We start from the raw sequence: 26405 nt of genomic DNA, 5'->3' as shown, positions 1-26405 counted from the left end.
ATGCAAATTTGCTGAAATCCTCCTTAACCACACTCTCAGTGTCTTTCTTTCGCAGAAAGCCAATAGGTCTCTGCAATCTGAGAGCTATACGCATTGGCAATGTTAATGCATTTGTGTTAATTCATAAAAACAGCCCCATAGCTGTACACAAATACGCTTACATTCCCAGCGCCTATAGCTTTCTGATTGCCAGATTGCCGAGACCTGTTGGCTTTGCCAATGCTTGTTAAGTCGTGGCTAGACAGCTCGTGTGCTGTTTCTTCGAGACATCTTGTTTACATTCGGTGGGCTCACAGCCCACCCATACTTTACCATTGGTTAGCTCCAGCGTTATTCTAATTTTCTTTGTTCCTGTTTGTTACGGCACGTGGACGTCATGTCTTGGCAACTCCATCTGAGCGCTTGTGCTTCAGGCAGTCTTCTGCCCCGTCCATGTTACTTCTTATAAACTTCCACCCACCCTTAATCCATGTTGCTTCTTTTTCCTCCCACCTTGTGTCCCAGTCTGTTTATTCTCCACCCTGTCCCTATTTCATCTTTGTTTGTGTTCAGCTTCTACTTCTGTTAAGGGACGAGGGACTCTGCTGCTGGAAAGAATGGTATTTGTTTTGTGTTTTTTCCTACAAATGTTTGCCCTAGGTTCCTTTAGTCATGGTAGTGAGGTGCTATAGATCTCTGTTAATCTTCATCCTTTGGCAAATATTTTCATTCTCCTCTATTGAGGACCCCCGCCTCGGGCGGCGAGGACGAGTTCAGAGGATGAAGTAACAAGTGTACAGTAAACTGCTTCTGAACAGCCACCCCCTCACTGCTCCACTGGTGCTGCCAGCTAGGGGCTGTGTTCACTGAAACATCAAGACAAGCAGAGTGAGGTGACGTTCAGAAAGGAGTGAGAGGAAAAGTAGATATTGCTATATCGTTTCAGTGCTTTTATGAAAGTTGAATTCATGTTGACTCTCACGCTTTTGAGGAATTTCTAACAATCACTGAACTGACCTCGTTCAATTCAAAGCAATCTCAAAGTGGAAATCGTTGTTTTTTTTGTTAAAATGGCATGGTTAATACAGGGTGGCAAGATCTCTTCATGCGCATGGGAAGGCACAGTTGCGCTAGCCTGGTCATGCCAGTTGTGTCATGTCCACGTATTCTTCGTCTCCTACAAGGTGATCTGTTTGGTAGAAAAGTGCATGCTGGGACAGGACAGCTTTAGCTGGAAACCACACTAATTAGCGTCTCACCATAAGGCATTTTGTTTTGCATTTAAGTATAGTGCAAACTCAACCAAAAGATATTGGAGACCTTTACCTGAGCTTCAGTTACATTACACAAGGACAAATATGCGAGCTTGTGTTTCATGTCGTCCGTCTCCCATACCCTCCACCTATGATGCTTTTTTTTTTGCCTCCCACCCGCCCCTCGTCCATGATGATTCTCTTGCTTCCCACCGCCTACCCCATCTGTTTCTGCTCCACCCCACCCACCTCCTTTTCTCCTCCACCCCCGTTTCTCCTGCTCCCCCCCCCCCACAGCCCCCCTTTCATCTCCATCCCACCAACCCTCGTTTACGTTTGGCTTGTACTTCTGATAAAGGGCGAAGGGATCCGCCGCTGAAAAGAATGGCATTTGTTTTGCTTTTTTTTTTTTCCTGCTTATAAGGTTTCTTCAGGATCATCAGAACTGCTTGAACTCCACAAAAGAAAGGCTCCACTTTCAATCTTGTTTTTAGTAACAGAGAACGCCGACTACAGTAAGAGCAGCCATATAGGGTCTTTAAGTGGACATGGTTGTATATTTTTCACACGGCCCCTTCAATAGTGTGTGTGGACTTCTTAACAGACGCGTGCAGATTTGAACCGAAATACACAATTGCGAAACAAAAGTGGTGGTTACTGTTGTGTTAAGAGTGTTTGTTTCATAAAACTTCAGCATTTTATGAACATGTCCTGACTGTGCCAATAATAAAAGGTGTGTGAACATATACTTAAGTTTTCCTTATTTTTTACATCGCAAAATGAGAACTGATTGTAATTTTGTGGTGTAGGGGATTCTGCCAGCCAAGGTATTCACTTTTAAAACAAAAAAGCAAGGCTTGTGGCTTAGGATTAGTTTTGATAGCACATTGATGTTTTTTACACAGCACTAAACCCTTAAATCCCTCACTGGGCAGATATGCAGTCTTAATAAAAGTACTGTGTGATGCAAACACACATTATGCAAATTTCATTGCAAGGTTCGCCCAGTTATTTTGAGGGCATTGGCTGCAGAAATGAACAGCATGGTTAAAAACATCAGTCAACAAGGATCTTCAAAGCCATTGGGTCTTGCCTATTCGAGGGCTATTGCCTATGCCAGTGTCTCGTAGCCTTGTTGTTCTGCAGGATGGTTGTGCAGCATGGCTAAAATTAAAGCTAGAAAAAAAATCACTATGAAGTCGTAACATTTTGTTTTCACTTGAACCTTTGGCATGCTGCACAGTTATGCTGTGCTACAATATATCCAAAGGAGATTGTCAAGTCCAATAGCTCTCACATAGATGAGACCTATTGGCATTGCCAATGCTTATTATTTTTAGACTATTAGAATATGCCTTTGTCAAACATGCCCATTAAGTGAAGGAACCAAAAAAGATGTATATCTCTGAGCTTTAGATAAAGAGCTCATTGTTTTTTTTTTTTTTAAATGTTTTTTTAAAAAAAAACAATTTTAGAAGTTCTCCTTTCCACTCTGTTAACACGTATGTTGTATTTCATTTTTTTTTTTTTCAACACATGCATGGCTTCATTATGGGACATTTGGAATTCCCAGTGGGGTTTGTAACAGAAACATGCAATTACAAGGAGGGGCGTAGCTTTAGGGGGTCTTTGAGGTGTTACACCCCCCCTAATAAATGTATTTCCTGGAAAATAGCTGGGTGCAGAAGCTTTCAGTCAGGTATGGTGAGGTGTCTGTTAGATTTCACAAGGAATTTTTACATAAACATCACAAAAACGCACACACACCCTCTTCCTCTCTGCTTTGAAAATGTTTAAAAAATGTTGGTTATTTTGCAGAGTATTGTTTTCTCTCACTTGCCACCCCTACCAATCCGCATTCGTCTCACTTTTCACCCCCCTGCTTGTCATCTAATTTATTTTGACATTTTATGCCAGCGCGATTGTTGGGAAATATGAAGCCCCTTGCCCATCTTGCCAACCCCTCTAACTCTGTACCCCCCCTCAGACTTGCAGACGAAGCTGTGCTCCTGATTAGAAGGTCCGTGGATGTGCTGCAGATCAGAGGTGGGTGAGCCGACAGATTTATAAGTAGAGCCAAGCCAAGGGTCTGGCTCGACTCTTAAAAGCCCATGCACGAGCCGAGACCTGAAAAAAGTTGGCATGTAAATCATGTAACAAACATCATACAAAATAATGAAAACATCTCTTGAAATTTCAAAAAGTTTATTTGTTTCACATGCAGAAGTGCTTCACCTTTGTTCATCACATTATATCACTGTATTGAGATGTAATGACCAGTGACTGCTCATCCGTTTGGGCGGAGGAGTGCACCCCTCTCCCTTCCCCCCCCCCCCCCCCCAATCCACCCTGTCTGCCAGCTGCGGCAGCTGCAAAACCTTTTAAATAAAACAATAATAAACTGTTTATTATCGTTTTCTTTTAAAGGGGCGGGGCCACGGGTGTGACGTGCACTAAGGGGGTGTGCTTAGCACTCCCCCTTCACTGTGCATGTGTGTTTGGCCAGCGGTCTTGGGCTGGCCATACACACATGTGCTGCAGGCTCTGTCCAGCCCAGCAACACAGTTACTGGGCTGGAGAGAGCCTGCACAGGCTACCAGTCTGCCTGGGAGTGCCCTGGCTGGGGGCTCACAGCCAATCCTGACGCTGCTCTGAGCAGCGTCAGGATTGGCGCAGGGCAGGCTGGGAGCCTGTGCCTGCAGCGAGGAGCGTCATGGTACAGAGTAGCAGCAGAGGAGGTAAATGATTTTTTTTTAATTAAGTAAAGTGTTTCCCCCCCCCCCCCCCTTTCTGATGTTCCCCTCCCCGCCCCCCCCCCCCAAAAGCCCATTATTAAACGCGAATTTAAACATGTTCCTGCCACCCACCCTGACAGGAATGCCATTAGCGAACTAAGATTCAAGTCTGTTTTCATCTCTACCCTGTATGTGGCCTAGATTCTTGCTATACACGGAGCAACATTATATTTTATTAAATCAAACACTTCATTGTTCATTGCATATCCTCAACTCGTGTATTTAAAGACACTCACATATGTGATCTCGAAGAAAAAGAAGGCTCGGTGAAATAAGAGAATAGCCTGGCATTACACAATTTAATCAAGGGAGAAAGCCAGGATTGATTCCTGTCCTTCTGGTTGCATAATATGCTGTTTCACTACTAGATGGCTATATTTTTCTCTTTCTTTCGAGATGGAACGTTTATGCTTTATTTTCGAACTATCACAGCACGAGGTTCGAGTGTGTTGGGATCGAGAAGGCACATGAAAGCTGTGCTCGTTTTTGGGCTCGATGGTCCTAGAGCAGAGCCAGAGACCGGCTTGTGGGTGGAGCCTGGCTTGAACCTTCAGTGGCCGCCCACCTCTGCCGCATACACAGGATACATCTTTGGCAAGCAAACGGCTGAATTCAGGAATTTCCAAATATGGTATTCCTGATTCCTTTGCCAAGTTCTCATTTGATAGTGGATCCTCGAATGCATTAGCTCCAGTTAAACTGCACCTACCAACCCACCCTTCCTACTGTCCCCGGAATTATCCATGTCCCCAGCATCTGTATCTCTTGGGAGGAGAGAGAGAATTTAATAGGGTTAGTCCGGATGAGCCCGTGGCACTCTAAAGAGACACGTGGTTGTGTTTGCACAACATAGCTCTGAAATTTCTGAGAAAAACTAACACGACTATATGTCGGCGAAGACTTATCTTCTGTGAGTAGCTTCCCTTCTGGATACCGACGTTTTCCTACCTCAGGAAATCTTATTGGATTAACAAATTGCACCCTTGTAGGATCTGGCAGAGTGCCTTGTTTGAACTTCCCGTGCGATAATTGTTTTGTCTGTCGTGCACCTGAAGTCTGTATTTTGGTGACACGTGCAGCGAGTTGGCACTTGCTCTCGCGTGCAGCTGCGCTTTCCGTGGGGAGCTGCGACTGTCATGGTACTTGCAGAATCAGCAAAACTACTAAACACCCAAAACTGTACTTCTAGGGCCTACGTCATTCCAGGGGACACCGAGAACGCCTTTAACTTAGGCAGGCTTGAGGCCCTGTTCTACAAGCTCTTTTCCAAGGCCGATTAACCAAATGTTTAGAAAGCAATACATAAAACCATATTATTATCCTCGGTGGCAGTAGAAGAGATTACAGGAAGGCCTGCCTGGCCAAGACCTTTATCTGTAGCTCAGTCTTTCGTGTGAATCACTTGTTGAACAGCCCCCAAATCTGTGCATAAGAAGTATGCATTATGCACACTCTTGGTTTCTGGCTGTGCCAGGCTATTTTAGCTGCTTTGTTGCCAACATTAGCGGTTTGGCCACAAGTCCTTCCTGGCAGTAGACTTTGTGATGCAGTGTTGCTGTATGTGAAGTTTGTACAGAGATGCATGGTTTAGCCATTTAATGTTATGAAGTGCAAACAATCTGAGTTGGTGAACTTCGAAGCTTATCGGTATGCGAAGACCAGTCCAAGTCTTTGTGTGTATGCCTTGGTCATGGTTCTAGAGCTCTTCACATAAGATTCCATCTTGGGTTTCCAGCTCGCTTCATGACTGGGCTGCACAGGGAGCCCTATTCCCAAAGGCATTTTGAAGTATCTAAACTAGTATTCCTGTAGTGCTCTTTTAGGTCCCCTTACGTGCCTGGGGGAATTGGCTGCAGAACACACACAATTGGAATCCATTTGGTATATTCAGGGAATATTCCTATACAGATGGTACAAACAGAAAGGAGATTTGTTGTCTTTCCACTTTAGTAATATGGAATTGGAATTGGAAGTCTTTCAGCAGATTGACAAAGGCATAAAATAGAATACATTATAGTACCCTTGCAGTACTGGTTACCATACTCCTAAAAGTTTTTGTTAGCCCCATTGTGCCTAACCCTCATGTTTTATGTGACCATGTAATGAATTCTGGGAATTGTGTTTTTTAGTTAACTTTCCACTGGACTAGTTGAAGCTCCACAGCTGATTACAATGATACCTAACAGTTGGCCACTTTGGGTTGAGAGTTGTCCACTTTGACCAGACATCTCCAAACTTGGTTGACTCTGGGTATTTGCATTGGATTGGCATCAAAGCACATGTCTGCATTCTACCTTTGAGATTAACGTTCTGCAGCAAGTAAGAACTGAATATTTTGGAGTTTCCGCTCAAAACATCACAGTGGGAGGGTTCTCAATGCCCCTTGAAATAGGGCTTTCAACACAAGGTTCCTTTTTTGTGCTGGGCCATTCTCATTGAGTTTTGGGCATGCCACTACTGGCGCTGTGAGACTGCCAAAACAAATGTAATCTGGCACCAGGGAGTGCTTAGCCAAGCTAAGAATGAGTGGATTCAGTTTGCGTCCTCCGCAGTACTGCCTCCCCGCATTCTGTATAGAAGATTGATTTAAGATACTGTCAGATAGTTGTAATACATCTCAAAACCTACCACAATTACCCTTTTGTCCTTTCTAGTGATGTATTTGAATGCCTGTTCAGTAATGAAATGATTTGGAAAAAAAAATGTAATCTCAAATGGCCAACAAGCACAGCTAAAGGCAAAAGGTTTGCATATGGAGTCCTGACTAAAACATTCAAAAAAGCCTACATCAGTGGAACAAAAGAAAGATAGGCAAGTTATATCTGTGGTAATAGGGATGTTTTGGTGTACTTTCGAGGTAGGAAATAGACCATTATGCATGGCAATAGAGTTAGGAGGCGGAATGATGTATCAAACAGCCAAAAGCATTTGATGTGCATGTTACTGCTGTGGGTGCAAAGTTTAATGGATATTTTTAAAAATTGACAATTTGTTTGCAGTCAGCAATGCTGACAAGTGTGACCTAAAAATTGTGAAGTTCAGTGGATCACGCAGTGTGGGGTTAACCTGGCAAGGGTTCCTAATTTAGCTGGCTTTGCATACATCTAACAAATGGTATTCCTGCTTTTCTCTGTGTGATATATTTGACAATATTGAGGCCTTTGTATACACGCTAAGTTCCATATGTGTCCCTATGTGTCCATATTCAATTTGTTTCAGTCTTCGAGCTAGAAGATAATGTTGCCTGTATGTGGTTCTCCACTTGTCGCTTTACTTTGGCAAACTCCTGGGACTCCTGAACCGTTGCGGCAGTGTCGCCTTGTTTCTATGGACCAGTGTACCCGATCCATGCTGTGGCTTGGGTAAGATGACTCCAGCCGCTTCTTTTGCATTAGACCTTGAATACTCAAACTCTTTTTCCTGTCTAGTACTGGTTTTGATTTACTCGTTTTCACAAAGCATGAATTTTTTATTGATTGTAGTGACGAACATTACGTCACAGATTGTATCTGTTTTTTTTTTTCCATTTCTCTTTTTACGTCTTTGCAAAGTGGGTTGTTCCAGATACCTTTGAAGTTCTTTGTCGGGCTCTGCATCCGTAGCCGCCCCTATTCGTCACACCTGTGCGGCGGTGTATGGCGGCACGCCTCGATAGCATCTGAGAGGTAGAGCAACAAGTTCCTTGCACGCACCGGCGGGGAGGGCTTCCCTATCTTGTCAGCCATCCATCATCTTCAGCAGCTTTGGAATTCATGGTATTTGGCTTTTCAAAAGGGTTTTATGAAAATAGGGGGCCATTATCACGTGCACCTGCTTTCTATATGGGGGAGGGGACCAGCCGGCTGATGACATGTCGAAACTGTGCACACCAAGCAGTACTGCAAGACCACCAGCATTGGTGAAGGTGTGCACCTCAGCACTACACTCTTGGAATGCCCTTCAGTGGGCAATTTATGGAGAGTAGTGCACAGGCCATTACTGGTGTCTGGAGGACATACACCTGGATGCACACACGCTGGCACCTTCACTGGGTCGACCTGAAACCTCTAAACCTGCTTTTGAACTGGATCAGACCCCAAAATAAGAATCTAATACTGTGCTGAAGATGGATTTGTGGACTGACTGGTTTTTTGAATTGGTGGTGCTGTGCTCTGTTTTAAAATAGTCGGGACTTTTGCTCGATTATCAGATCTAACTAGCTATTGTTTTCCTGCTCACAAAAGGAGGTGTAACTTTGAAAGAGTAACCTTTAATTCAGTCGCATTTGGAGCTAGTTAATGGGGGAACTCGAACGGATTTTTTTCACATAGCCCCTGCATTGAATCCACTTTAATATTTTGTAACACAAAGTTAGCATTAAAATGATCTCAAAGTATTTGTGGGGTGTGCGCGAGCCAATGAGATGTCCTGGAACATATTCAGTGTGCCTCACAAACCCAATCGTGACCCCTCCACAAGTCCCTCCTTAATCCCATCTATTTTCTTTCCTCGAGTACTAGGGAGGCAAGGTGCTGTTTGTGCTAACAGTCACATTGCCTCATGTTCTGGTGAGTCTTGAACGTCACACGGCATTAAAAAAAAAATGCAATAGCCAATGTGAGCAGCCGTAGCAAACTTGTCAAAATAAAATGACAGCTGTTTTGTGATAGGTTCTATGGGATCTCTGTGTGAGACTGGGCTTAATTAGGGTTCCTGAACCTTGTCAACGCTATTGAACGAAGACCCTCATTAATGAATGTGAACCTCAAAACCTGTAGTGTATACAAATTGTTTTCGTGGTTGATGGAAGTATAAAAACATGCACCCAAACTGTTCAGCAGCACCATTGGTACTTTTAATGGTGGTGCCCTCCCTCCTAACGAAACAATTCACTCCTTAGGACACTGGCTCACTTGTGACTGCTTTGTGTGACTTAAATTTCTATCTGGGCACATCTTGACTTGGCAGAGCTAGGGCATTCTCACATAAGTCTTCCCCAGGTGGTGGAAATGGACACTGGGTTAAAATGTTGCTCGGAAAACTATATGCCTGCACTGTCGAGGGATGGTGTATGCAGCAAGTGGGATGCTTTGGGTAAAACATTTTTCTCATGGACTTTGCAATTTGAAGACATTTGAATTGAATATTTTCTTAGTGTAGACCAGGTGGAGTATTCCAGGTGTATTTAGCCTTCACTGCTGACCCTCGAACAGCAAACCTTTCAGCCTGTAGTTAATTGTGGGTCACAGCAGTAATGTTTTTGACTGCCAAGGAGTATTCCCCCCCCCTCCCTCTCCCTCCCCAATGGGTTCCTTGAAGGCAATTTAGGGAGCACCTGCACGTTATTTTAGGTGTAATTAGATTTTCCTCTAGGTCATTTCTGGCTTTGGTTTTAGTACGATCCTGTTTTTCTGAGTTGACAGTAACAAACCTAAAGCAGTGTTTTTCCATTTTGATATTGGTTTCTGGTGTGTAATAAAAGTGATGCAAACCTTTCCTCGCTACACCAACATTTGTGCAGAAGTAAGCAGCTAAGTTTCTCATCTAGATATAGAGGAACTGCTTAGTTTATGTCAACAGAGCTTCTACTGGTTCTGCTGTTAAACATATTGCGCGCGAGCCAGCAACTGCAGGACCGCTATCTCCATGGCATTGAAACAGCCACCCTATTTGGGTACAGGGCTACCAGTGCTGTGTTTTCGTGCTTATAACCATAATTCAGAGCATATTTTTGCAGGCAGAAAAAAGCAACAGTGTCCCGCTCTCTGTGGGAGAACAAATTGAGTCTGTAACGACATTTGTTTATAAAATGGGCTCCACATTAGGTGTTTATTTCTGGAGGGGGGGCAAAAAATGCCCACCCAGGCCGCGATAACAACTTGGTTCCACTGCTCCGTTGACTGCACTTTCAGCCTAAAAATCTTTACTGTATGACTGGATCTTTACATATGGTGGATGGGTGTTGGTTGAGCTAGAGGCGGTGTGGCCTCTACTGTCCAGAGGTTTTTTATGTCCTTTGGCTGGCCTAACTGATGTCCTAAGACATGTCGCTCTGAACTCTAGTATAGGGAAATTGGTGCACAATTGTGATTAACTTCTAATTATTTTCTTTAACCAAATGCAGCTTTGAGCATAGTCTCTGATTCCACCTGATTTTACCACATTACAGTCCTAATTGCTTTCCAGTGACTCCCCAAAGACACTTACTGCATCAAAACATCTGCTTGTGGGTAGATACATTCTTATATGTCGACTCTGCACCACTTGACTTAGGCATTGATTTTTAAGGGGCGAACTCGGAGAGTCTTCCATTGGTGTACTCCGCCAAGATTCCCCAAAGTTCTAGACACTGCTTGCAATGTTATGTGATAGAGCAGTTTGGCGACACAACATTTAACCGAGCCAAGTTGATGAACGTGGGCTTCAATGAAGCCCAGAGGGAATATGATTACAACTGTTTTGTCTTCTCAGACATTGACATCATTCCAATGGATGACAGGAATGTTCACCGGTGTGGTAGCAATCCTCGCACATGGCAAATGCAGTTGACAAATTTGGTTTCAGGTAACTAATTATGGTTTGCATCCGTCATTTAATTTTGTTTTATTATCAGTGATTAATGGAGAGGGAAGGCAAACAGTCAGCAGAGTGTATACTTTGTAACTTGATACATGCAACAATAGCAATATATGTGCCTGACAACATGATGGTAAATGAATATTCGGAGTAAAGTATCTGTATTAACACATAGTCACTTAGCTTACAACATTTTACATTGGTGTACTAAATTCCTGGCACCTCTGCCTTACATGATATACATTATATCATCTCACCCTGCTACTATGACCTCCCTAACCCCTTCCACAGACTCTTCCCTCCTCCATCCCCCTTTACTCATCCCAAGGCTAAATCCTAATACCATATACTCCCAATTAACACTTCTGGATTCTTTCCTCCTCCACCCCTCCATTACTCCAGTCAATCTAACTAACAAACTCTCATATCCGCGGCTCAGATTAACTCATAATAATACTAAGACTGTACTCCTATTTCCCGATACCATCACTAATCCATCACTAATTCTTGTTGGGTTCCAGAGTAGCGTGCTACTCGACGAAAAGCGCTTCAACACCTCATAAGGGGTAGTAAGCACTATATAAATACTATTACAATACCATACAATGTCATATTTATTTTTAAGGCTCCTGCATCTAGAAGCTTCTCAACAAAATACTGTAACACAACACATTTTATGTAGTCAGATTTTCAGGATTTCTCGAAACTGAAAGAGATTTTGTAGGTACACAGCATAGAAGGTATAGCATTCAAAACTTTGGTTTATCCACTAAATTGTCCTTCTGCCCGTTTTTACTAATCGAACCCGGGTAAGGGTTGCCTGATTTTGGTTAATCTGAACCACTGGGCATGCTAAATATCCAAAAACTTGGGGTATATGCTGCTGAAGTCTTACAAATAAGAATCATTACTTTGAAAACAATTCTGCTCCCTTACTGACTGCTAGGGTAATTTATACAGTTGGGGTGAGAGATGATTGTGTTTCTTCAGCCGTATAGTCCGGCACAAGAGTTAGCCCCAAGAATTTTAAAATGTCCTTCCCACTGAAATACGCATGACTTGAACCTGCTAGGCATTCAAAAAATCACTTGTCTGTTGTACGTGCATGTGTACGTACTTGGTATTTCTAGTGTGAACCTAGCTGAAAGGCAGCAGAGCTCTGTACAGGGTCAGAGACAAGCCGACAGACAATAAGTGATAGGAGAGATAGCTGGGTTGTGCACTCTTAATGCACTATGATGTTATGTTCTTTAGGTGAGTATTCAGCTCTTTCCTAAATTGGAGCAGTGTAGTGGTAGCATTGATAAATATGGGGAAGCTGTTCCAGGTGCATAGAGGTAAAAGGACTGCAGTTTTTTTGGAGAAAAAAATGTTATACTTCTTAGTTTGCAGCCTGATGGTGTCATGGCCACGGATATGATGAGAACCACCAAAGATGGTGAGCTTGTTTGTGATATACACAGTGGTGCTGGTCGTGATGGATTTGTAAATGATGCAGCTGGTTGTGAAGGTGGTGCGAGCCTGCAAGGGGAGCCAACAGAGTTCCGTCAGGATGGGGATATTGTGATCATATTTCTTCTGGCCCTAGTGTGAGACATGACTACGGTGTGTAACAGGCCCTTAAGGGAGGCCATATAGCAGGGAATTGCCACCATACAGATGCAAGAATATGAGGGGCCTAAACAGCAGTTCTGAATTCTTTCTGGTGAGGTTTGTGTCAAAGGCGAATTAAAGTGACTTGCCATCCAGTGAAAGCTTGGTCTCGAAGCCTTCACGGTTCAGGTCATTGCTTGTTTGTTCTTTGTGAATAACAAAAAATCTGTATTAGTTGAGTTGAGCTTCAGTTAAGGACCTACATGTGTTGGATTCAGTTATCTGAACAACAACCATCTTCTTCAGTATCGGATACCTCCTGTCCACGGTCTTGAGCCCTGTGTCGGGGCTACCCTACAATAATCAGGTGTTCTTTAGCCATGCTCCTCTTTCCCACTTAAGGGCCTCTTTTCTAGTCCCAACCACAGTTGATTCCTCTTTCCACACCCCAAACCCAGATCAACCTAGTACTTGATGCTTTTATCTGCAATCTATCTGACCCTTTGCTTTCTCCTCACAACTCCTATTGTTAATCTCTTCTGCACTCCGTACAGCGGTGTGATTCTACCTGTGTCTGTTCACGCTTGGTAAACTACTTACAGAACAAGACCCAGAATGATATTAACATGTCTAGGTTGGACTACAGATAAAGTTTGGAAGCGAGAATGTTTTGCTCTCTACTCTTGCAAGTTTGTGCTGTAATGGTTTCTTGGAGGGTTGGTACAGAAGTTCTTCCTATTCCTGATAGAAGTGTTGTCAATCACGTGCAAATGTGTATTTTTAATTGCAAGCCATAGGTGTATATTTCAAGTAAACCACGCATTATTGGTACCCATAAGTTCATTAAAAAATGTATTTTTCATTTTAGAGGGTCTTTTTTTTTCATATCAAACGGAGAAAAGCTTCTTATTTGGCACATTGCCGATGATTTCACTGATCTTGATACACTGCTAAGGCAGAGCAGGTGGAGGTTTGGTAAACATCTGTTTATCAATTACTAGGTTTTTGCACTTCTGTGCATTTGCCTGGTTACATGGAGTAAAATACACTAGTTTGATGATCTGGTGAGCGGCATCTTAAGTTGTGGGTGGATTAATAGCCATTAATGTCTCAAATATACCCAACTCATATGCACTTGGTAATTTTCAATAGTTATCTATTACTTGTACAGAAAGTGAGGAATATGCATATGAAATACCACATTTCAGCAAATTACCACACCATTCTGTAATAAACATTGACAAAGCCAATAGGTTGTGCCTTTTTGACCTATTGGCCAAGCCATAAATGTTGGGGGGGGGGTGGTTGTTTACCTGTAAAGAGGCTGTGCTCCAAGGGAGTGACCAACACAAGATGGGACATGAAAAGCCACCGAATGAGAAGCAAGTAAATAACAATGACAAAGGCATCCAATACAGTAGTAAGCATTGGAGGGCTGCGAGTCCACTGTTCGTTCTTGGTAAGCCCACAATAGGTCTTTTGCAACCAGGCAACTTCAGCTGTCTGCTACATGAGAACAAAAAAAAGATCCTGTCTCTATCTATTACTCAAGTAGCTCTTGTAAAACGTTGAATTTCTATCGCATGAATCTCTCAGAATTGATAATCTAGCAAGTGAAGTAAGGCCGATTGATTTTAAATTTATCAGGAAATGTTTTTTTTTTTTTAAATCTCAAAACTGCAGGAAAAGCAGTACTGGTGAACCAATAACACATAAACCTCCGTCCGCTTCGCCTTGACTGGTATTATCTATTACAAGCTACGGTTCATTGTACAAGTATGATGCACACCCAGTTTCCAAAGCCTATAAATTGCCTCGAGTGGGGGTAGAAGGTGGTACATTTTAATGAGGAGATATGCAACCAATGTAACTGCCTTTTCTTTATTCCATAAATGTGTTTTTGAAAAAAAACACAATTGAAAAGCTACTGTAGAAAATAAAAGAAAACTATGCAGGGTTGGTTTGGTTGCGATGTCTTAATTTGTGTACGTATGTAGGGTTCTCTTTTAAGAAATCGGAATTATCCATCCTTTTAGAAGATTATATCCTTCCTGAAAGGGAAGTCTTTTATTTCACTGGAAAGTGAGAGCAGATAATACATAACTTTTATTACACCTTGTTTATCTCGTTTAGCTTTCTTTTTTGTGCCTAATAATCTTTTTGTTGAGATGACCTATTGTTTTCAAACTCTTAATATCCATACTGCGTTCTGGAACAAAATTGGATTACTTGTTTTGTAGAATAAAATCCATGCCAATTCATTTAATTATTTCGTTTTGCCAGAAACTGGCGAGTGCTTCCAAAATGTGTTCCTAATTGAGAGAGCAACAATGTGTTAAAAATACAAAATTACAGGCTTTTCATTTGTGTAGGATTTTGCATGTAGGAAATCCCTACACAACTCTGCATAGTCGCTTCGTGTTCATGAAGAGGTGATGGGATAAGCCAGAGCTGGTAAAATTTAAGGGCATCTGTATTGCCTAGTGTGAGTACAGCTCCGCAGTCACTGGGTGTTCGGGTAAAGTACTGGAGCTTTAGTTAACATTACTTAGTGGAACATTAAGGCCTTGGCTCAAAAAAACTCAGTGAAACGGATCACCTACGGAATTATGTGTTGAACTTTGAGGTGCTGGGGCAGTTATCATGTGTGGGTAATATGTTCTACCAGTGATGCACCAGGACTTTCAATACTATTGTACTAAGCTGAGTAATGATACTCCGGTCTTTTAAGCACCGCACTCTCCAGAGTAGGGAGAGGGCAATTGGAGCATTCAAGGTTTAATGTCCAGAATAAAATGCGGTAGGAACTTAAATACAACATTGCACTTTAAATAAACACGCTAATTTCCAGCTGGTGCTATAACGAGTTAAAAAACGAGTACAATTTATTTAAGCAAAAGAAGCATTTAAAATTTGATTTATGAAGTCAGAAAACACCCCCGTTAAGCACTTGCACTTCACAAACATGTGGAAGTAACATCTTGTCTGTCCCCCCCCCCCACCCATGTTCTTAAATTGTAGGTATGATTTTCTTGTTAATATTTTTGACATTATGGATGCCTTGGTTTATGGGCTATACAAACACACACACACACGGAACCTTAAGGCATCAGCTGCTCGGAGTGGGAATTGGGCTTTGAGTTGCAGAGTAACTGAGACTAATTGAAAGTATCCCCAGTTCCCAAACAACTAAAGATGATTCTGGAATCAAGATGACCCTTCCCATTCACCACAACTAGACGCCCACTTGTGCTGTGCGAAGTAAAGACGACCTGGTCCTTCTGCCGCTAGGTAAGTGGTAATAAGGACAGCTTTAAAAATACAGAAAGTCTTGGATAGTGCAGACTTTCCTATTGAAGAAGAGACTTCTTGACAACTTCATGACCAAATAATATTATGCAGTTGTCTTTTGTTCTCCTGGGCTTTTGGGCAGCTAGAATCCTATGCCCCTTAGTGTCTTTGTTCCTTGAGTTATCCTTCATGCAGAATTTTCGTCTTTCAGACATCTTTGCTTTTTGTAGTTCTTCCTGGGATCAGGACAGCGCCTCCCCACTCAAGTGCTATTAACCTCATCACTTTACAGGTCATGTAAGCACCTATTTTCTTATCTGGTCACAGCAGCAAGGTTTTTTCTGGAGTCCAGATTCATCCTAACCTGGTTAGATTAACAGCAGTTCAGGAAAGGTTCTGTTCTTGGCAGTGCATCCTAGGTGCTGTCTTTTTCAAATTTCGGGCACTTTAGCCAAACCAAAGTAAGCATGTCTTGTTTTGTGTAACCTCTTGAGCAGTGAGAACAGAGTGAGACCATTGTTGCCTTATCAGTCTGTGGTACAGGTTTGCCTCACAGTACAGCAGCACACCCTTAAATGGAAAGGTATGAGAAGCCTCTTCTATCCAACCAACGAACACATGTCTGATGCATCAGTGCCCACGCCAACACCACCAATCACTTATATTGGCAATACATTCCTACCAATGCAACAAACATGAGGATAGGCCAGGCACCTTAGATATGGGGGTACTGGACAGACAGGCCAGAGCCAGTATGAAGTCTCCCAAAGGGGTACCACCAAAAATCCCTGTGCCCCTGTACTAGAATTACGCTGCCATCATGGCCAGGGTTCTAGTAGCCTGGGACTAGGCAACACTAGTGGTAGGACCCTGCTGAGAACGGGAACTGAATCGCAAGGGGAGATGTTTTCTGCAGGGACAAGAGAATTTGGGAAGGGGGGTGTTTCAATATTGAATGGAGTACCTGAGCTCTGGACAAGACAGAAGCTGGAGAACAGAGCAACTGGGGCTAACTGGTTAATGCCTGTGAAAGACAGAGTTATAAAGACAATACTTATACAGAACAACAAACAATGGAAAGGCATTAGGAGACTAGAATGTAGCAGAACAAGACACCTCCATAAGTCATGGAGTTGTGGGAGACATGGAGCGGCTCATATTGAAGAAAAGTACAAAGTGAGTCGATCTGCGTAGAGCCTCAAGCCTCCAAACTTATTGTTACTCTTTGGTAATAATAAATAAGATTTTAAGACAATGAATGGCAAACAGATTGGAGCAAGAGGAACACAATTCGGAAATCCGACCCATGAAAGGCACAACTGGATTCTACTAACCATGTTATGTGGAAAGTATGACTAGATACAGATGTGCAGGCAGAGCTAACTAGCCTAACTAGCCAGGCGAAAGGGACGGTGAAAGATAAGAGATGCAGGCAAGCAGCTGGAGCCAGAACTGGTAGTATGCAGCTAGAACGAGGAACTGAGGAGTACACAGCAAGTAATCTGCAATGCCATCAATAACAGGGCTGGAACTTCCCAGATAGGAATAAAGGAGAAAGAGTCCTCATACAGGCAGGAACAGGAGTGTCATTGTGCAGACTGAATAAGGAATTTGGGGATCCAGGACAAAGGTAGGTACGGCATCAGAACAGATGAGCCACAGCATCAGAGAACAAGAAAAGAAACAAGGTACTGTGAAAATGCAAACCACACACGCCTTCATGCAGACAGTCAGCCCAGATTCTAGCAGGGTCTTGGCAGTAAGACGGTGTGCCGTGTGCCAGAGTGAGTTCTGCAGTAAACCCAGGTACAGGAAGGACTGTGCAAAAGTATGGACGTCGCCAGCGCGCACTCAGATTGTAGAGTTAGCTGGAGAAAAAACATGGGGCAGGTCCTTCACAAATCTTAAAGAATGGCGGCACAGCTTTTGCAAGCTATGCACAGAGCCTTCGTCTCAGCAGCTGTAGTTACTTTGCGTGAAGATGGATGTTACATTATATTCCACGTTAGTGTGGGCGAGCTCCATTTTCTGTATTTTAACTGTACTAGTTGTGCACGTGCAGCCTATGCCTGTTATTGGATAAAATGTAGTTCTAGTCTGTAGTTTTTCAGTACTTGTTTAAAGCAAGCAAAACGAAGAAGTGCAAGTTTGGGGAAACAAAAGCCTATCTGTAGGTAACTGCAAACCATGCCGGTTGGTCTTTGTCTTCTCAGGACACAGTAGGTAGTGCCTTTTGTGGAGCTGATATGGCTGGGCCTGGCCGTGGGTGGCGTATAAATTCTGTACCCTTCACAAGATGGATGAACAGGCAGTCTGGTGTTCCTAACCCAACTACCTGTTTCTGGGCCGTCACTTGAAGACATCCACTCACTGTAGGATCACACAGTGGAAATAATTCCAAAGCTTAGCACAGCTTAGTTTAGTAAAGCTTCCCTTGGTGTTGCTCCCATTTCAGAGCCCAGGTCCTCTTTTAAGACCCTTGTCCCCAGCAGGGCTGAAGTAAATTGACTTTTAGGCGACTTACTGGGGTCTGTTTACCTCTCAGCCAACTTACTCACAGTGGTTTGACCAATGAGAGTCTGCAAAATACAAACTAATGTAGGTTCTGCCAAAGAATCTCCCTTTAGTTGGGGGGGATGTCGGAGGTTCTCGAAGCAAGATTTGACCCCCAACAAGCTGACACAGGAAGGAGTATAAAATGCGGATGTTTCTGTCCAACTGATGCCTGATATTTGGCACTATTTACACCCCCCTGTCTTTTGGGTCGACTAAGCTCGTCCAGAACTTTGTGGACAACTAGCAACAAATTTTCTGAGACAACATTATGTGGCCAAATTTACTGTTTCTTAAACTGCTTCTAAAGATGAGGGGAATCGGGGATGTGTTTGAGGAATCGGTGGTAACGCCGTGTTAGTAACACTTGGCCACCTCTGAGGCAGCTGCAGGATAGACTTGGTAAACACGCTGAATGTGAGGATTTTACAAAGGGCTGTTTGCCCAATAATTAGAGTATAATCTGCCTGCAGAGTACTTCCTTCTGTTAAGGAACCAGATGGCCAGCTGGTAGAGGTACCCCGAGGGCACATTTTATGGTTATCCACCACAAAAGGAGGACGCCCTTCCCCCATCCCACACAGCCAGTCGTCGTAGCTCACTCGAGCCCGCTCTTTTGTGTACTTCAAACAAAATCGATGACTTTTAAAAATCCAAATTACCGGCCTTCCCTTTAAAAGTGCACTTAAAAGTTTTACGAGCCTTGTTAAGGATCTGCCTTTCCGGGGACGTTTCTCACACCCTGTATCAACGAGATCGGCTGTGACGCAATTACGCATAGCTGCCGAGGTTGGATTGCTTATGTGTGACATTTCCATGGTGTTGGTATACTTATGTGTGACATTCAAGGACCAGATGTGGGACACTTTCTTAAGAATATAATCAGGCAGTAGGTGAACTTTAAAACATAATTATCAGAAATGACACCCTTTTGAGCACCGAGAATCTTCTAAAAGATGGAGAAACATCTGTGGCAAACCCTTAAACTGGAAAGTCATTAATCTACTGCCCCTTTGTAAGATGAGTATCACAGCAAGTTCCGACTGCAGTAGTAACGGGTCTGGTGTTGGTCTAGCCACTTGCAAACTGAGTTAGCCTGTAAAATTCTGCAGCAGTGCTGTGTGCTTATCGCAACCGCTTGCTGCGTCGTTTTAAGTGCTTTTTACTTCAGAGCAGGGCGTGATGACGTGCCTGCTTTGGGGTTTGTACTCCAAGCATCAGTTTCACAGCAACGTCTGCGCGCTAATTGCGTGTCTCTGTCACAGGCACTGTTGACGTCACTGCTCTAGCGTCCAGATGTAGGCTCCCCCCCATAATCTGCAGGTAATGACCTCCCCAGTGAAGCAGCCCAGGCACTGCCTTTCATCACTGCTTGTGACATGAGAAGTGGCGAGCCACAAAATATGTGATCCCCTCACTTGTGATGTGGCCCCCCCACCCCTCGCGCCCCACTGCTGGTCTCCCCTTTAGTAACCACAGAGCGCCGGGTTCCTTCAGTCAGCTTCAAATCGGGTGTGCGGCGCTGCACTCGAACTTCAACTAGGAATGGCCTTGCAGCGCTACACTGACTGCTCCACCCAGCCAGTCCTCACAGATAAAAGAGCAGCTCTGGGCCGTGCCTGGCTGTCTGTTTATTACTGCAGTCTGTGCCTGTCTCTTTCAGGAGTGCTTCTTACGTCAGGGAGATAGGTGTCCTTCTGACAGCTGACTCGAGCCCTTCGCCTGTCGGGGCTTTTTTTTAAATGTGAGCTGCTCCGCTGCCGCCGCTGGGACCGGACACTGTGCCCTTTCTCCATAAAACCACATGGCTTTACGGAAGAGGCTGTTCACTTTAGTTTCTATTTAACCTGGCCTTTAAGTGGGCCGGGCTCTGCCGGTGCTCAGTACCGGCAGTTCTAAAATGCAGGTGCCTAGGCGGGTCACCATCGGGCTCTACTTGTTTTACCCTCATCCTCAGGGTTCTCGTCTGACGGCCTGCCCTCTGCCTCCCGGAATCAACATGACAATCGAGAACAGGCAGCGCTCCGACACACTGTTCATATAGTGACGAGAGGTTTCTTTCAGTTGCAGCGATCGGGAATTTATCTGCAGTACATGATGAAATGACTGGGGAATAAATAGAAATGTAGACCACGTTTGCATATTTATACACATTTCAATGACATAAAAAATGACGTTTTTACAAAGACGCAACATGGTTACTTCAGCTAGAAAGAAAAAGCAGTACGAAATCGTTTTTTGCCTGTAGAAATGCTGAAATTAACGTACGTGGTTAGAGAGCGGAAGGGCGCAAGGCTCCGCGCACGCATGATGGGTACAATTTAAAAAATATTCACTAATAATAGACTGAGAAATATATGAGACTATTTGTCACCGTCAATAAGGAAGAATAGCATTGAAAGCAAAAGAAAATGATAATGTCCATTTAGGTAAGACAACATACATCGTTGTCATGTTGATTCCAGAAAGAAGCATATAGGTAAATTGTATATCTGGATGCAATGATTGAAGCAGCAAAATACCAGTCGGGCAGCACACGATGCTAAGCACAGATTTTTAGTTTACGTGTTTAATCCACGCCCTTAATTGCATCGGCCACCCCCCTCTGGGAGGTCACCCAGTTTATCACCCCTCTTAAAGCCCTGCCTGCCCCCACCAGAGTGGCTGAATTTTTGTATAGGCCTAGGGGGACTTTCACGAGAGCTGGCAGGACCCGAAATGCAGGTGGAAACAACCTCCTGCCAGCACAGTAGCCTCCACAGAACGCGATGGTCGTGTGTGGACAGCGCCTCTCGTTGCAGCAAGTTAAACAATAAATCTGCCGCTTCAGTTTGGGCCAGTCACCTGATGCATGCTCACCACGGTGCAGTGCTGGAAAAGGAGACAACCCAAGACCCCACTGGATCTATGTCAGGGCTGCAGGCAGTGCCGTCCTGAGAATGGCCAGTCTTTTGTTTATGTTCACCCGAGTCACCAGTGTCGCAGACCATGTGCTCCAGTCAGACCGAGGCCTGGCTGAATTGATCGGAAGAACCCTGACCTTTTAACTAACAAACAACACTGACACTAGAGCTCACACCCCAGCTGTGACGATGAGACCATTTCAAAGGCCGCGGGCGTCAGCAGGCACTGCCAGAGCAAGCAGAGTTGTAAAGCGTGCTGGCTGGTGCCTAACTATGTGTTAAAAGGTGGAGCTTTCATTGCGTTTCTTTGGCAGGAATTTCCTTTGCGACTGGCGATTTTGGGGTATACTCTCTGGGCTGAGCCAAATACATTTGCGCTAATAGGTGAATTAACGCAAAACACGTCGGATTCTGCTCCATGTCAATTTGAAAACCTTTACCACATGCGTACCATGCAAATGTAGTAAGTAGCTGCTTCCACTGTAAATGAAATGATATAACCTTAAGGCTAAGACTCTATTTGTGCACACATTGGTTAATGGTGCTGATGCAGTTCTGTGTGTGTTTGTATGTGTGTATGCATATGTGTGTGTGTGGGTGTATCTCTCTCTCTCTCTCTCTCTCTCTCTCTCTATATATATATATATATATATATATATATATATATATATATATATATATATATATATATAGTTCCTGTTTTGTTTATCATATTAGAAAAATATCTAGAAATCTATCGTTTGTTTAAATGATTTAAAAAAAAAATCATCATTAAGTATCACGACATTTTGCTTGGATGCTGCCAACAGGAAGTACGTTTCCAAATGTGATTAATGCCCCTTCACCCAGCCTTGAGGCCAGATGAACATTCGCACTGTTTCATGTGACTCTGAAAAAATAAATGCAACTCTGCACCTGTGATAAAGTAACACAACTTCTGTTAAAAAAAAATACAGACGCAGATTCTACGACCACATAGTACCTTTTAGTCGTCAGCCAAAAAGTGTTGCTTTCTTGTTGTTTTTATTTCTTTTGTTTAGCTTTGTTTCGGGGACTCCTCAGTCTTCTCGATTTAATCACCAGATGTAAAAAAAAATCTTTCCCTCCTAAATACTTGAGACAACATTGGAATGCTGGGAGCTCCACTGAAGACGATGAAGTGGCTCAGAGCCAAAAATGGGTGCTATAGACCTTCTATTCCAACAGTCCAACCCTCCAACAATGCAACCCTTTTCTTTCTTTTTTCCAGGTTATTTTAAAGCATTTTGCCTTCAGTGGGCCCTTCTACCTCCAGAACTACAAAACCCAATCATTTGGATGTAGAAACAAGACTACGGGTTTGCTTGAGGTATTAGAGAAAGCTCCCAATCCTAATGAAGTACTGGACACACCCAACATAAATGTAACCCGTTTACGTTTTTCACTGATCTAGTTGTCCAAATTCGACTAGATATTTAAACACAACCCTCTTATCTACTAGGGACTTAAGTTTATAACATTTCCCTTTCCCTGGCCACACAGGAAAACTCTTTAACCCCGTACGGCAGCTGGATTTATGTCAGAGATTCTATTTCTACTTTAAAGACTTAGTTTAGTGCTGACCACTAGTAAGGAGATGTTTCCTCATGCCTGTATTGTCCTCATTATTCTAGGAGGGGGTCGATTCAGATGGACACTACTGTAATCCTTCGCTTCAATGTACCTCAAGGGGTAATCATGTTCACTTTGTATGAAAAGCTATTGGCTCCATTAAGGGGGAAATTTATTCAACGTTTTTCTTGGTTCTCCGCTTGGCACAGACAATCATACATAATATATGTATAGACATAGCAAGTCTTCACCTTGTTTTCCTTCAGCAGAGTAAACAAGTTAAACAAGTTATTGAAGAAGACTTTTGCATTGTGGCGCATGCTGTGGTGTTGTCACAGACTGGTTCTGATAAATATTTGATTTCCTTTGCATTTCTCCCTGTGCTGCCCAGAGGGAAAGCAATCTCTGTATCTGCAAAGTGTTCCATGTTATGAGAAAGATTTCAGAGCTTCTCCCCCGGAATCTGCTTCCTCTCACAGATGTACCACCAGTGTAGATTTCAACATCCTCCACTGTTAACTACGAGGTTTTGGTCTGAGTTGGCAGAGCAGGTGTCTGCAGATTTGTTGTTGCCAGTTTTTTATTAAAAAAAACCCAGTAATATTGGTCACTTCCTTCATGCTATTGGTTGTTTGGTGCTTCATTCTGCCTTCTGTGGAGTGGCTGCTTTGCAGTGCAGAAGGGACTGATTTGCAACTGTGAAACGGTATCAACCATCACACATTTAATGCTTTCTCGTGTTTGGAAAGTATACACAAACAGTTCTCTTTTGGATTTGTTTTTACTGCCGTAGGATTTATTTACTTCTTGTTTGTCCTTGGCATTATCAACATCAGCAGCATTACCAAATCAGTAAGCACCCTGGGTATCACCATTACCACCTCTGCATGCGTGTGCTACTTTGCTTACATGAACGTCTGGCCTATTGTGTTTCCCAAAGCCTGTTTTCAGTTATTTCTTATGAGCCTGTTTTTCCAGTGATTGCATTGTCCTATATTTGTATTCTATATTGAACTATTTTTTAAATTTGGTCATTCACTTGCGCTGTATTTTTAAAAAAATCTGTTAAATAATAATTTAAAAGCAGTATCTTCTTTGCTGAAGAGCTAAGAAAATTCCATAGACCTCACCTCTGTGTTTAGTGATCTGCCCACTCTTGTTATGTTGGATTAATTCTTAGTTCTGTACATAAGTTTTTAAGGTGAAGTATTTGTTGGGGCTATGTGAGAAAACGGAGTGAACACAAATGGACTCGACAACAGAAGGTTCACCCAATTACACAGACTATTTGCCCAGACCCCTTCCAGGCCGGTTAATTGGTTGCAACTTTGGCCCAATACATGTTAGTGTGTTGCTTAAGAATAAGAATGTCTGAAAATGAATTGCAAACAAAGGGACCCAACACCTATTCTAGTTCCTTTGCTGACCCATGATTAGCCTTATTACCGAGGAATAGAATCTAACCCTACAGGCAAACGCCCTGCTTAGGAATGGTCTGTTTTATACAGTTTCATTGCTAAGAAATAACAATTTTCTCTCTTCATTTATAGTTTGATTGCTTAGGAACAAGCCCAGTACCTTTACTTGGGTGACTTGCCCAAGAGTTCCTTTCCACATAGCCAGGTTCACTGCATAGGTTTGAGCCGGCCCCATCAAGACTGGTGGATTGTTCAGGAAGAAGGTTGGGTCCTGTAAGTGGATACACACTTCCCTGGCATAAGTCCTGAAGTGACTTTACACTAAAACATGCAGCACAATCATTGCTCTCATAAATAGCAGTGGCCCATCCTTAAGAGCGGAGGGGCACCACTCCCCCACCTTTTTCTAAAGGTGAGCCTGGCAGACACCCTTCCTGTTCAGGTCAGTCAGCCAAGCACTATACCTGTGCTAAATGTGTAGGCACCTGAACTAAACTTTGCTGGACTGAAGATGTCATAGCCCGGTGGGTGTGACCTCCTCAGCCTGACAAAGTGCCTTGAGAAACTCACCTTCTCGATGAAGGGGAGCATCACCAATAGCCTTGAACATAGGCACATCAGTTTTAAACCCTGAAGTGCCCGAGGCAGAGTGTCTATCAGTGACATTTCATCATAGAGTGGGGTGGGTCAGCAGTCTCACTGACCACTCTGATGAGACAGGGATGCCACCTCCTCGCATTGGCTGACCCATGGTCTCCTCTGGAACACCTGGTGTGTGTGTGTGTATGTATGAAAGCATGTGTATTTGTTTTTGCTTGTTGTGAATGTCAGTATGAATGCATGGGTGTGAATGAGTATGTGTTGCCTGCTCCCTCCTACTTCCCCACTCTAATTACCAGCCGCCACTGCTCTGGCACCCTTAGAAATTAATGTCCACTTTTTGTATAGAATTTTGGTGAATTAAACATTGAAGCTTCCAGTGAACTGAAATGGGTGCGCACTGTTTTGTGTAATTAAGGCTTATTTCTCTTAAAAATATTAGCAGGCTCTTTAATTCATGTTTTTAAAAATGGTAATACCTCCACCGTTGTAAAGTAATGACTTGTGATTAACACTCTGCCGCAGATCTGACATGTTGTTGTAATCACATATCTGTAGTTTTGTCTGTTCACCTGTAATTTTTGACTCTGTAAAATTCAGTGTGGGGAAATTATATCTTACTTATGGAAAGTAGAGACATTTTTCCCCACACCAGAATGTGTCCATCACTCCAGCAGATCAGCTAGTTCCTTCTAAGTGCACTCGATGTTTCCCTTCACTCTTGGCACTGAGTCTCGAAGTACGTACAACCTGAATAACAACAGCTGGTATTAGAATAGACACGTTTGATCATTAATGCACTCCTGTTATTTTCAGTAATTGAAAATGTTTATTTTTGGTGCAATAGAAAAAAATAAATTCCTTATGTTTGCGTATTTTTTTTTGTGTGCCACTGAGCTCGGTTTCAGTTGAAGGGTAACGTTTTCAACACGCTCACAAGTAAAATGTAGAAATATCGAGATTTTGTATAATGTTATCTGCAACAGGGTTAAACTGTGGGCTCGTTGTGTGGTTAGCGCAGGGCTTCAAGTGGGATGCAAACAGTGGAGGGGGTGGTCTCTAAAAGGGGCGTGGCTTTTGTAATTAAGGGTGTGGCTCAAACAAGTGAACTAAATATCTGTGATCCTGTTAGTGTGCCACATAACCAGGACCTATGTTGTTAATCGGTATTACCTTAACATTTATTACATTAACTGTTAAGAAATTTGGCAGTTTTAATTCCAGTAAAGTTAAGGAGATGAATATAAGACTTGATAGAGATGCGGTTCAATGTCAGTTTTCAACTACTAACTGGTCTGAGACCCGGAGGGACCCAGAACACTGAAATCCCTAGGTTAGCGCATATTGTTAAATGATATTTGCTATTACTTTGCTAGGCACATAAATGGAGTGTTTTCAATAATAATTGTTTTAATCCAACAGGGGGTGCCGTTTTTCAGCAAGAATAATGATCTGCCAAACATCACATTTAAATATGACAGTAAGTTTTTTTTTTTTTTTTTTTTTTTGTTTAAATGCTTTATTTATGTATTATTAAAATGTTGCCCTGATGCAATAAGTGCCCAACAAAAGGGGGGCCCTCCTCGGTGTTTGACCCCCCGCTGAATTGGTTAGCAAACACCATTCTCAAGCTACCTTTGCGATTCTGTTGGGCCGAGTTTCTTCTTTCTCAATGTATGCATTTCTGATGAGTTTAAAACGGCTCACGCAGGGCTGAATATTGAGTTTGCCGTTTTCTTTTTTTTTTTTTTTCGAAGTTCGCATTTATTTTAATTTTTTGCCAATGCTTTGTTCTGCAGCGTTCAGTTTACTCACCCTGTTCATCTTTTTGTTAGGATTTTCATGCTTTTTAAAAAAATTCTGAGCAGTTTTAGG

At 43.0% G+C, this 26405-nt stretch overlaps 1 protein-coding gene across 3 annotated transcripts in view; it reads left to right on the top strand.

The window, feature by feature from the left end:
- The window catches only part of IL17RD (interleukin 17 receptor D), a 199576-nt gene that overhangs the window by 79171 nt on the left and 94000 nt on the right, over window positions 1–26405 (top strand). For 2 of the 3 annotated variants that reach the window (XM_069206466.1, XM_069206465.1), the window contains exon 2: window positions 25953–26010. In XM_069206466.1, coding sequence (XP_069062567.1) covers window positions 25953–26010 — 58 coding nt within the window. Of the gene's footprint in view, window positions 1–7246; window positions 7390–25952; window positions 26011–26405 lie in introns of all 3 variants that reach the window. The other variant, XM_069206467.1, reaches the window with a different exon arrangement.

The sequence above is a fragment of the Pleurodeles waltl genome, chromosome 9 (assembly GCF_031143425.1).
Source record: "Pleurodeles waltl isolate 20211129_DDA chromosome 9, aPleWal1.hap1.20221129, whole genome shotgun sequence".
Taxonomy (NCBI): domain Eukaryota; kingdom Metazoa; phylum Chordata; class Amphibia; order Caudata; family Salamandridae; genus Pleurodeles; species Pleurodeles waltl.
This window is presented reverse-complemented; position numbering and strand designations above follow the sequence as displayed.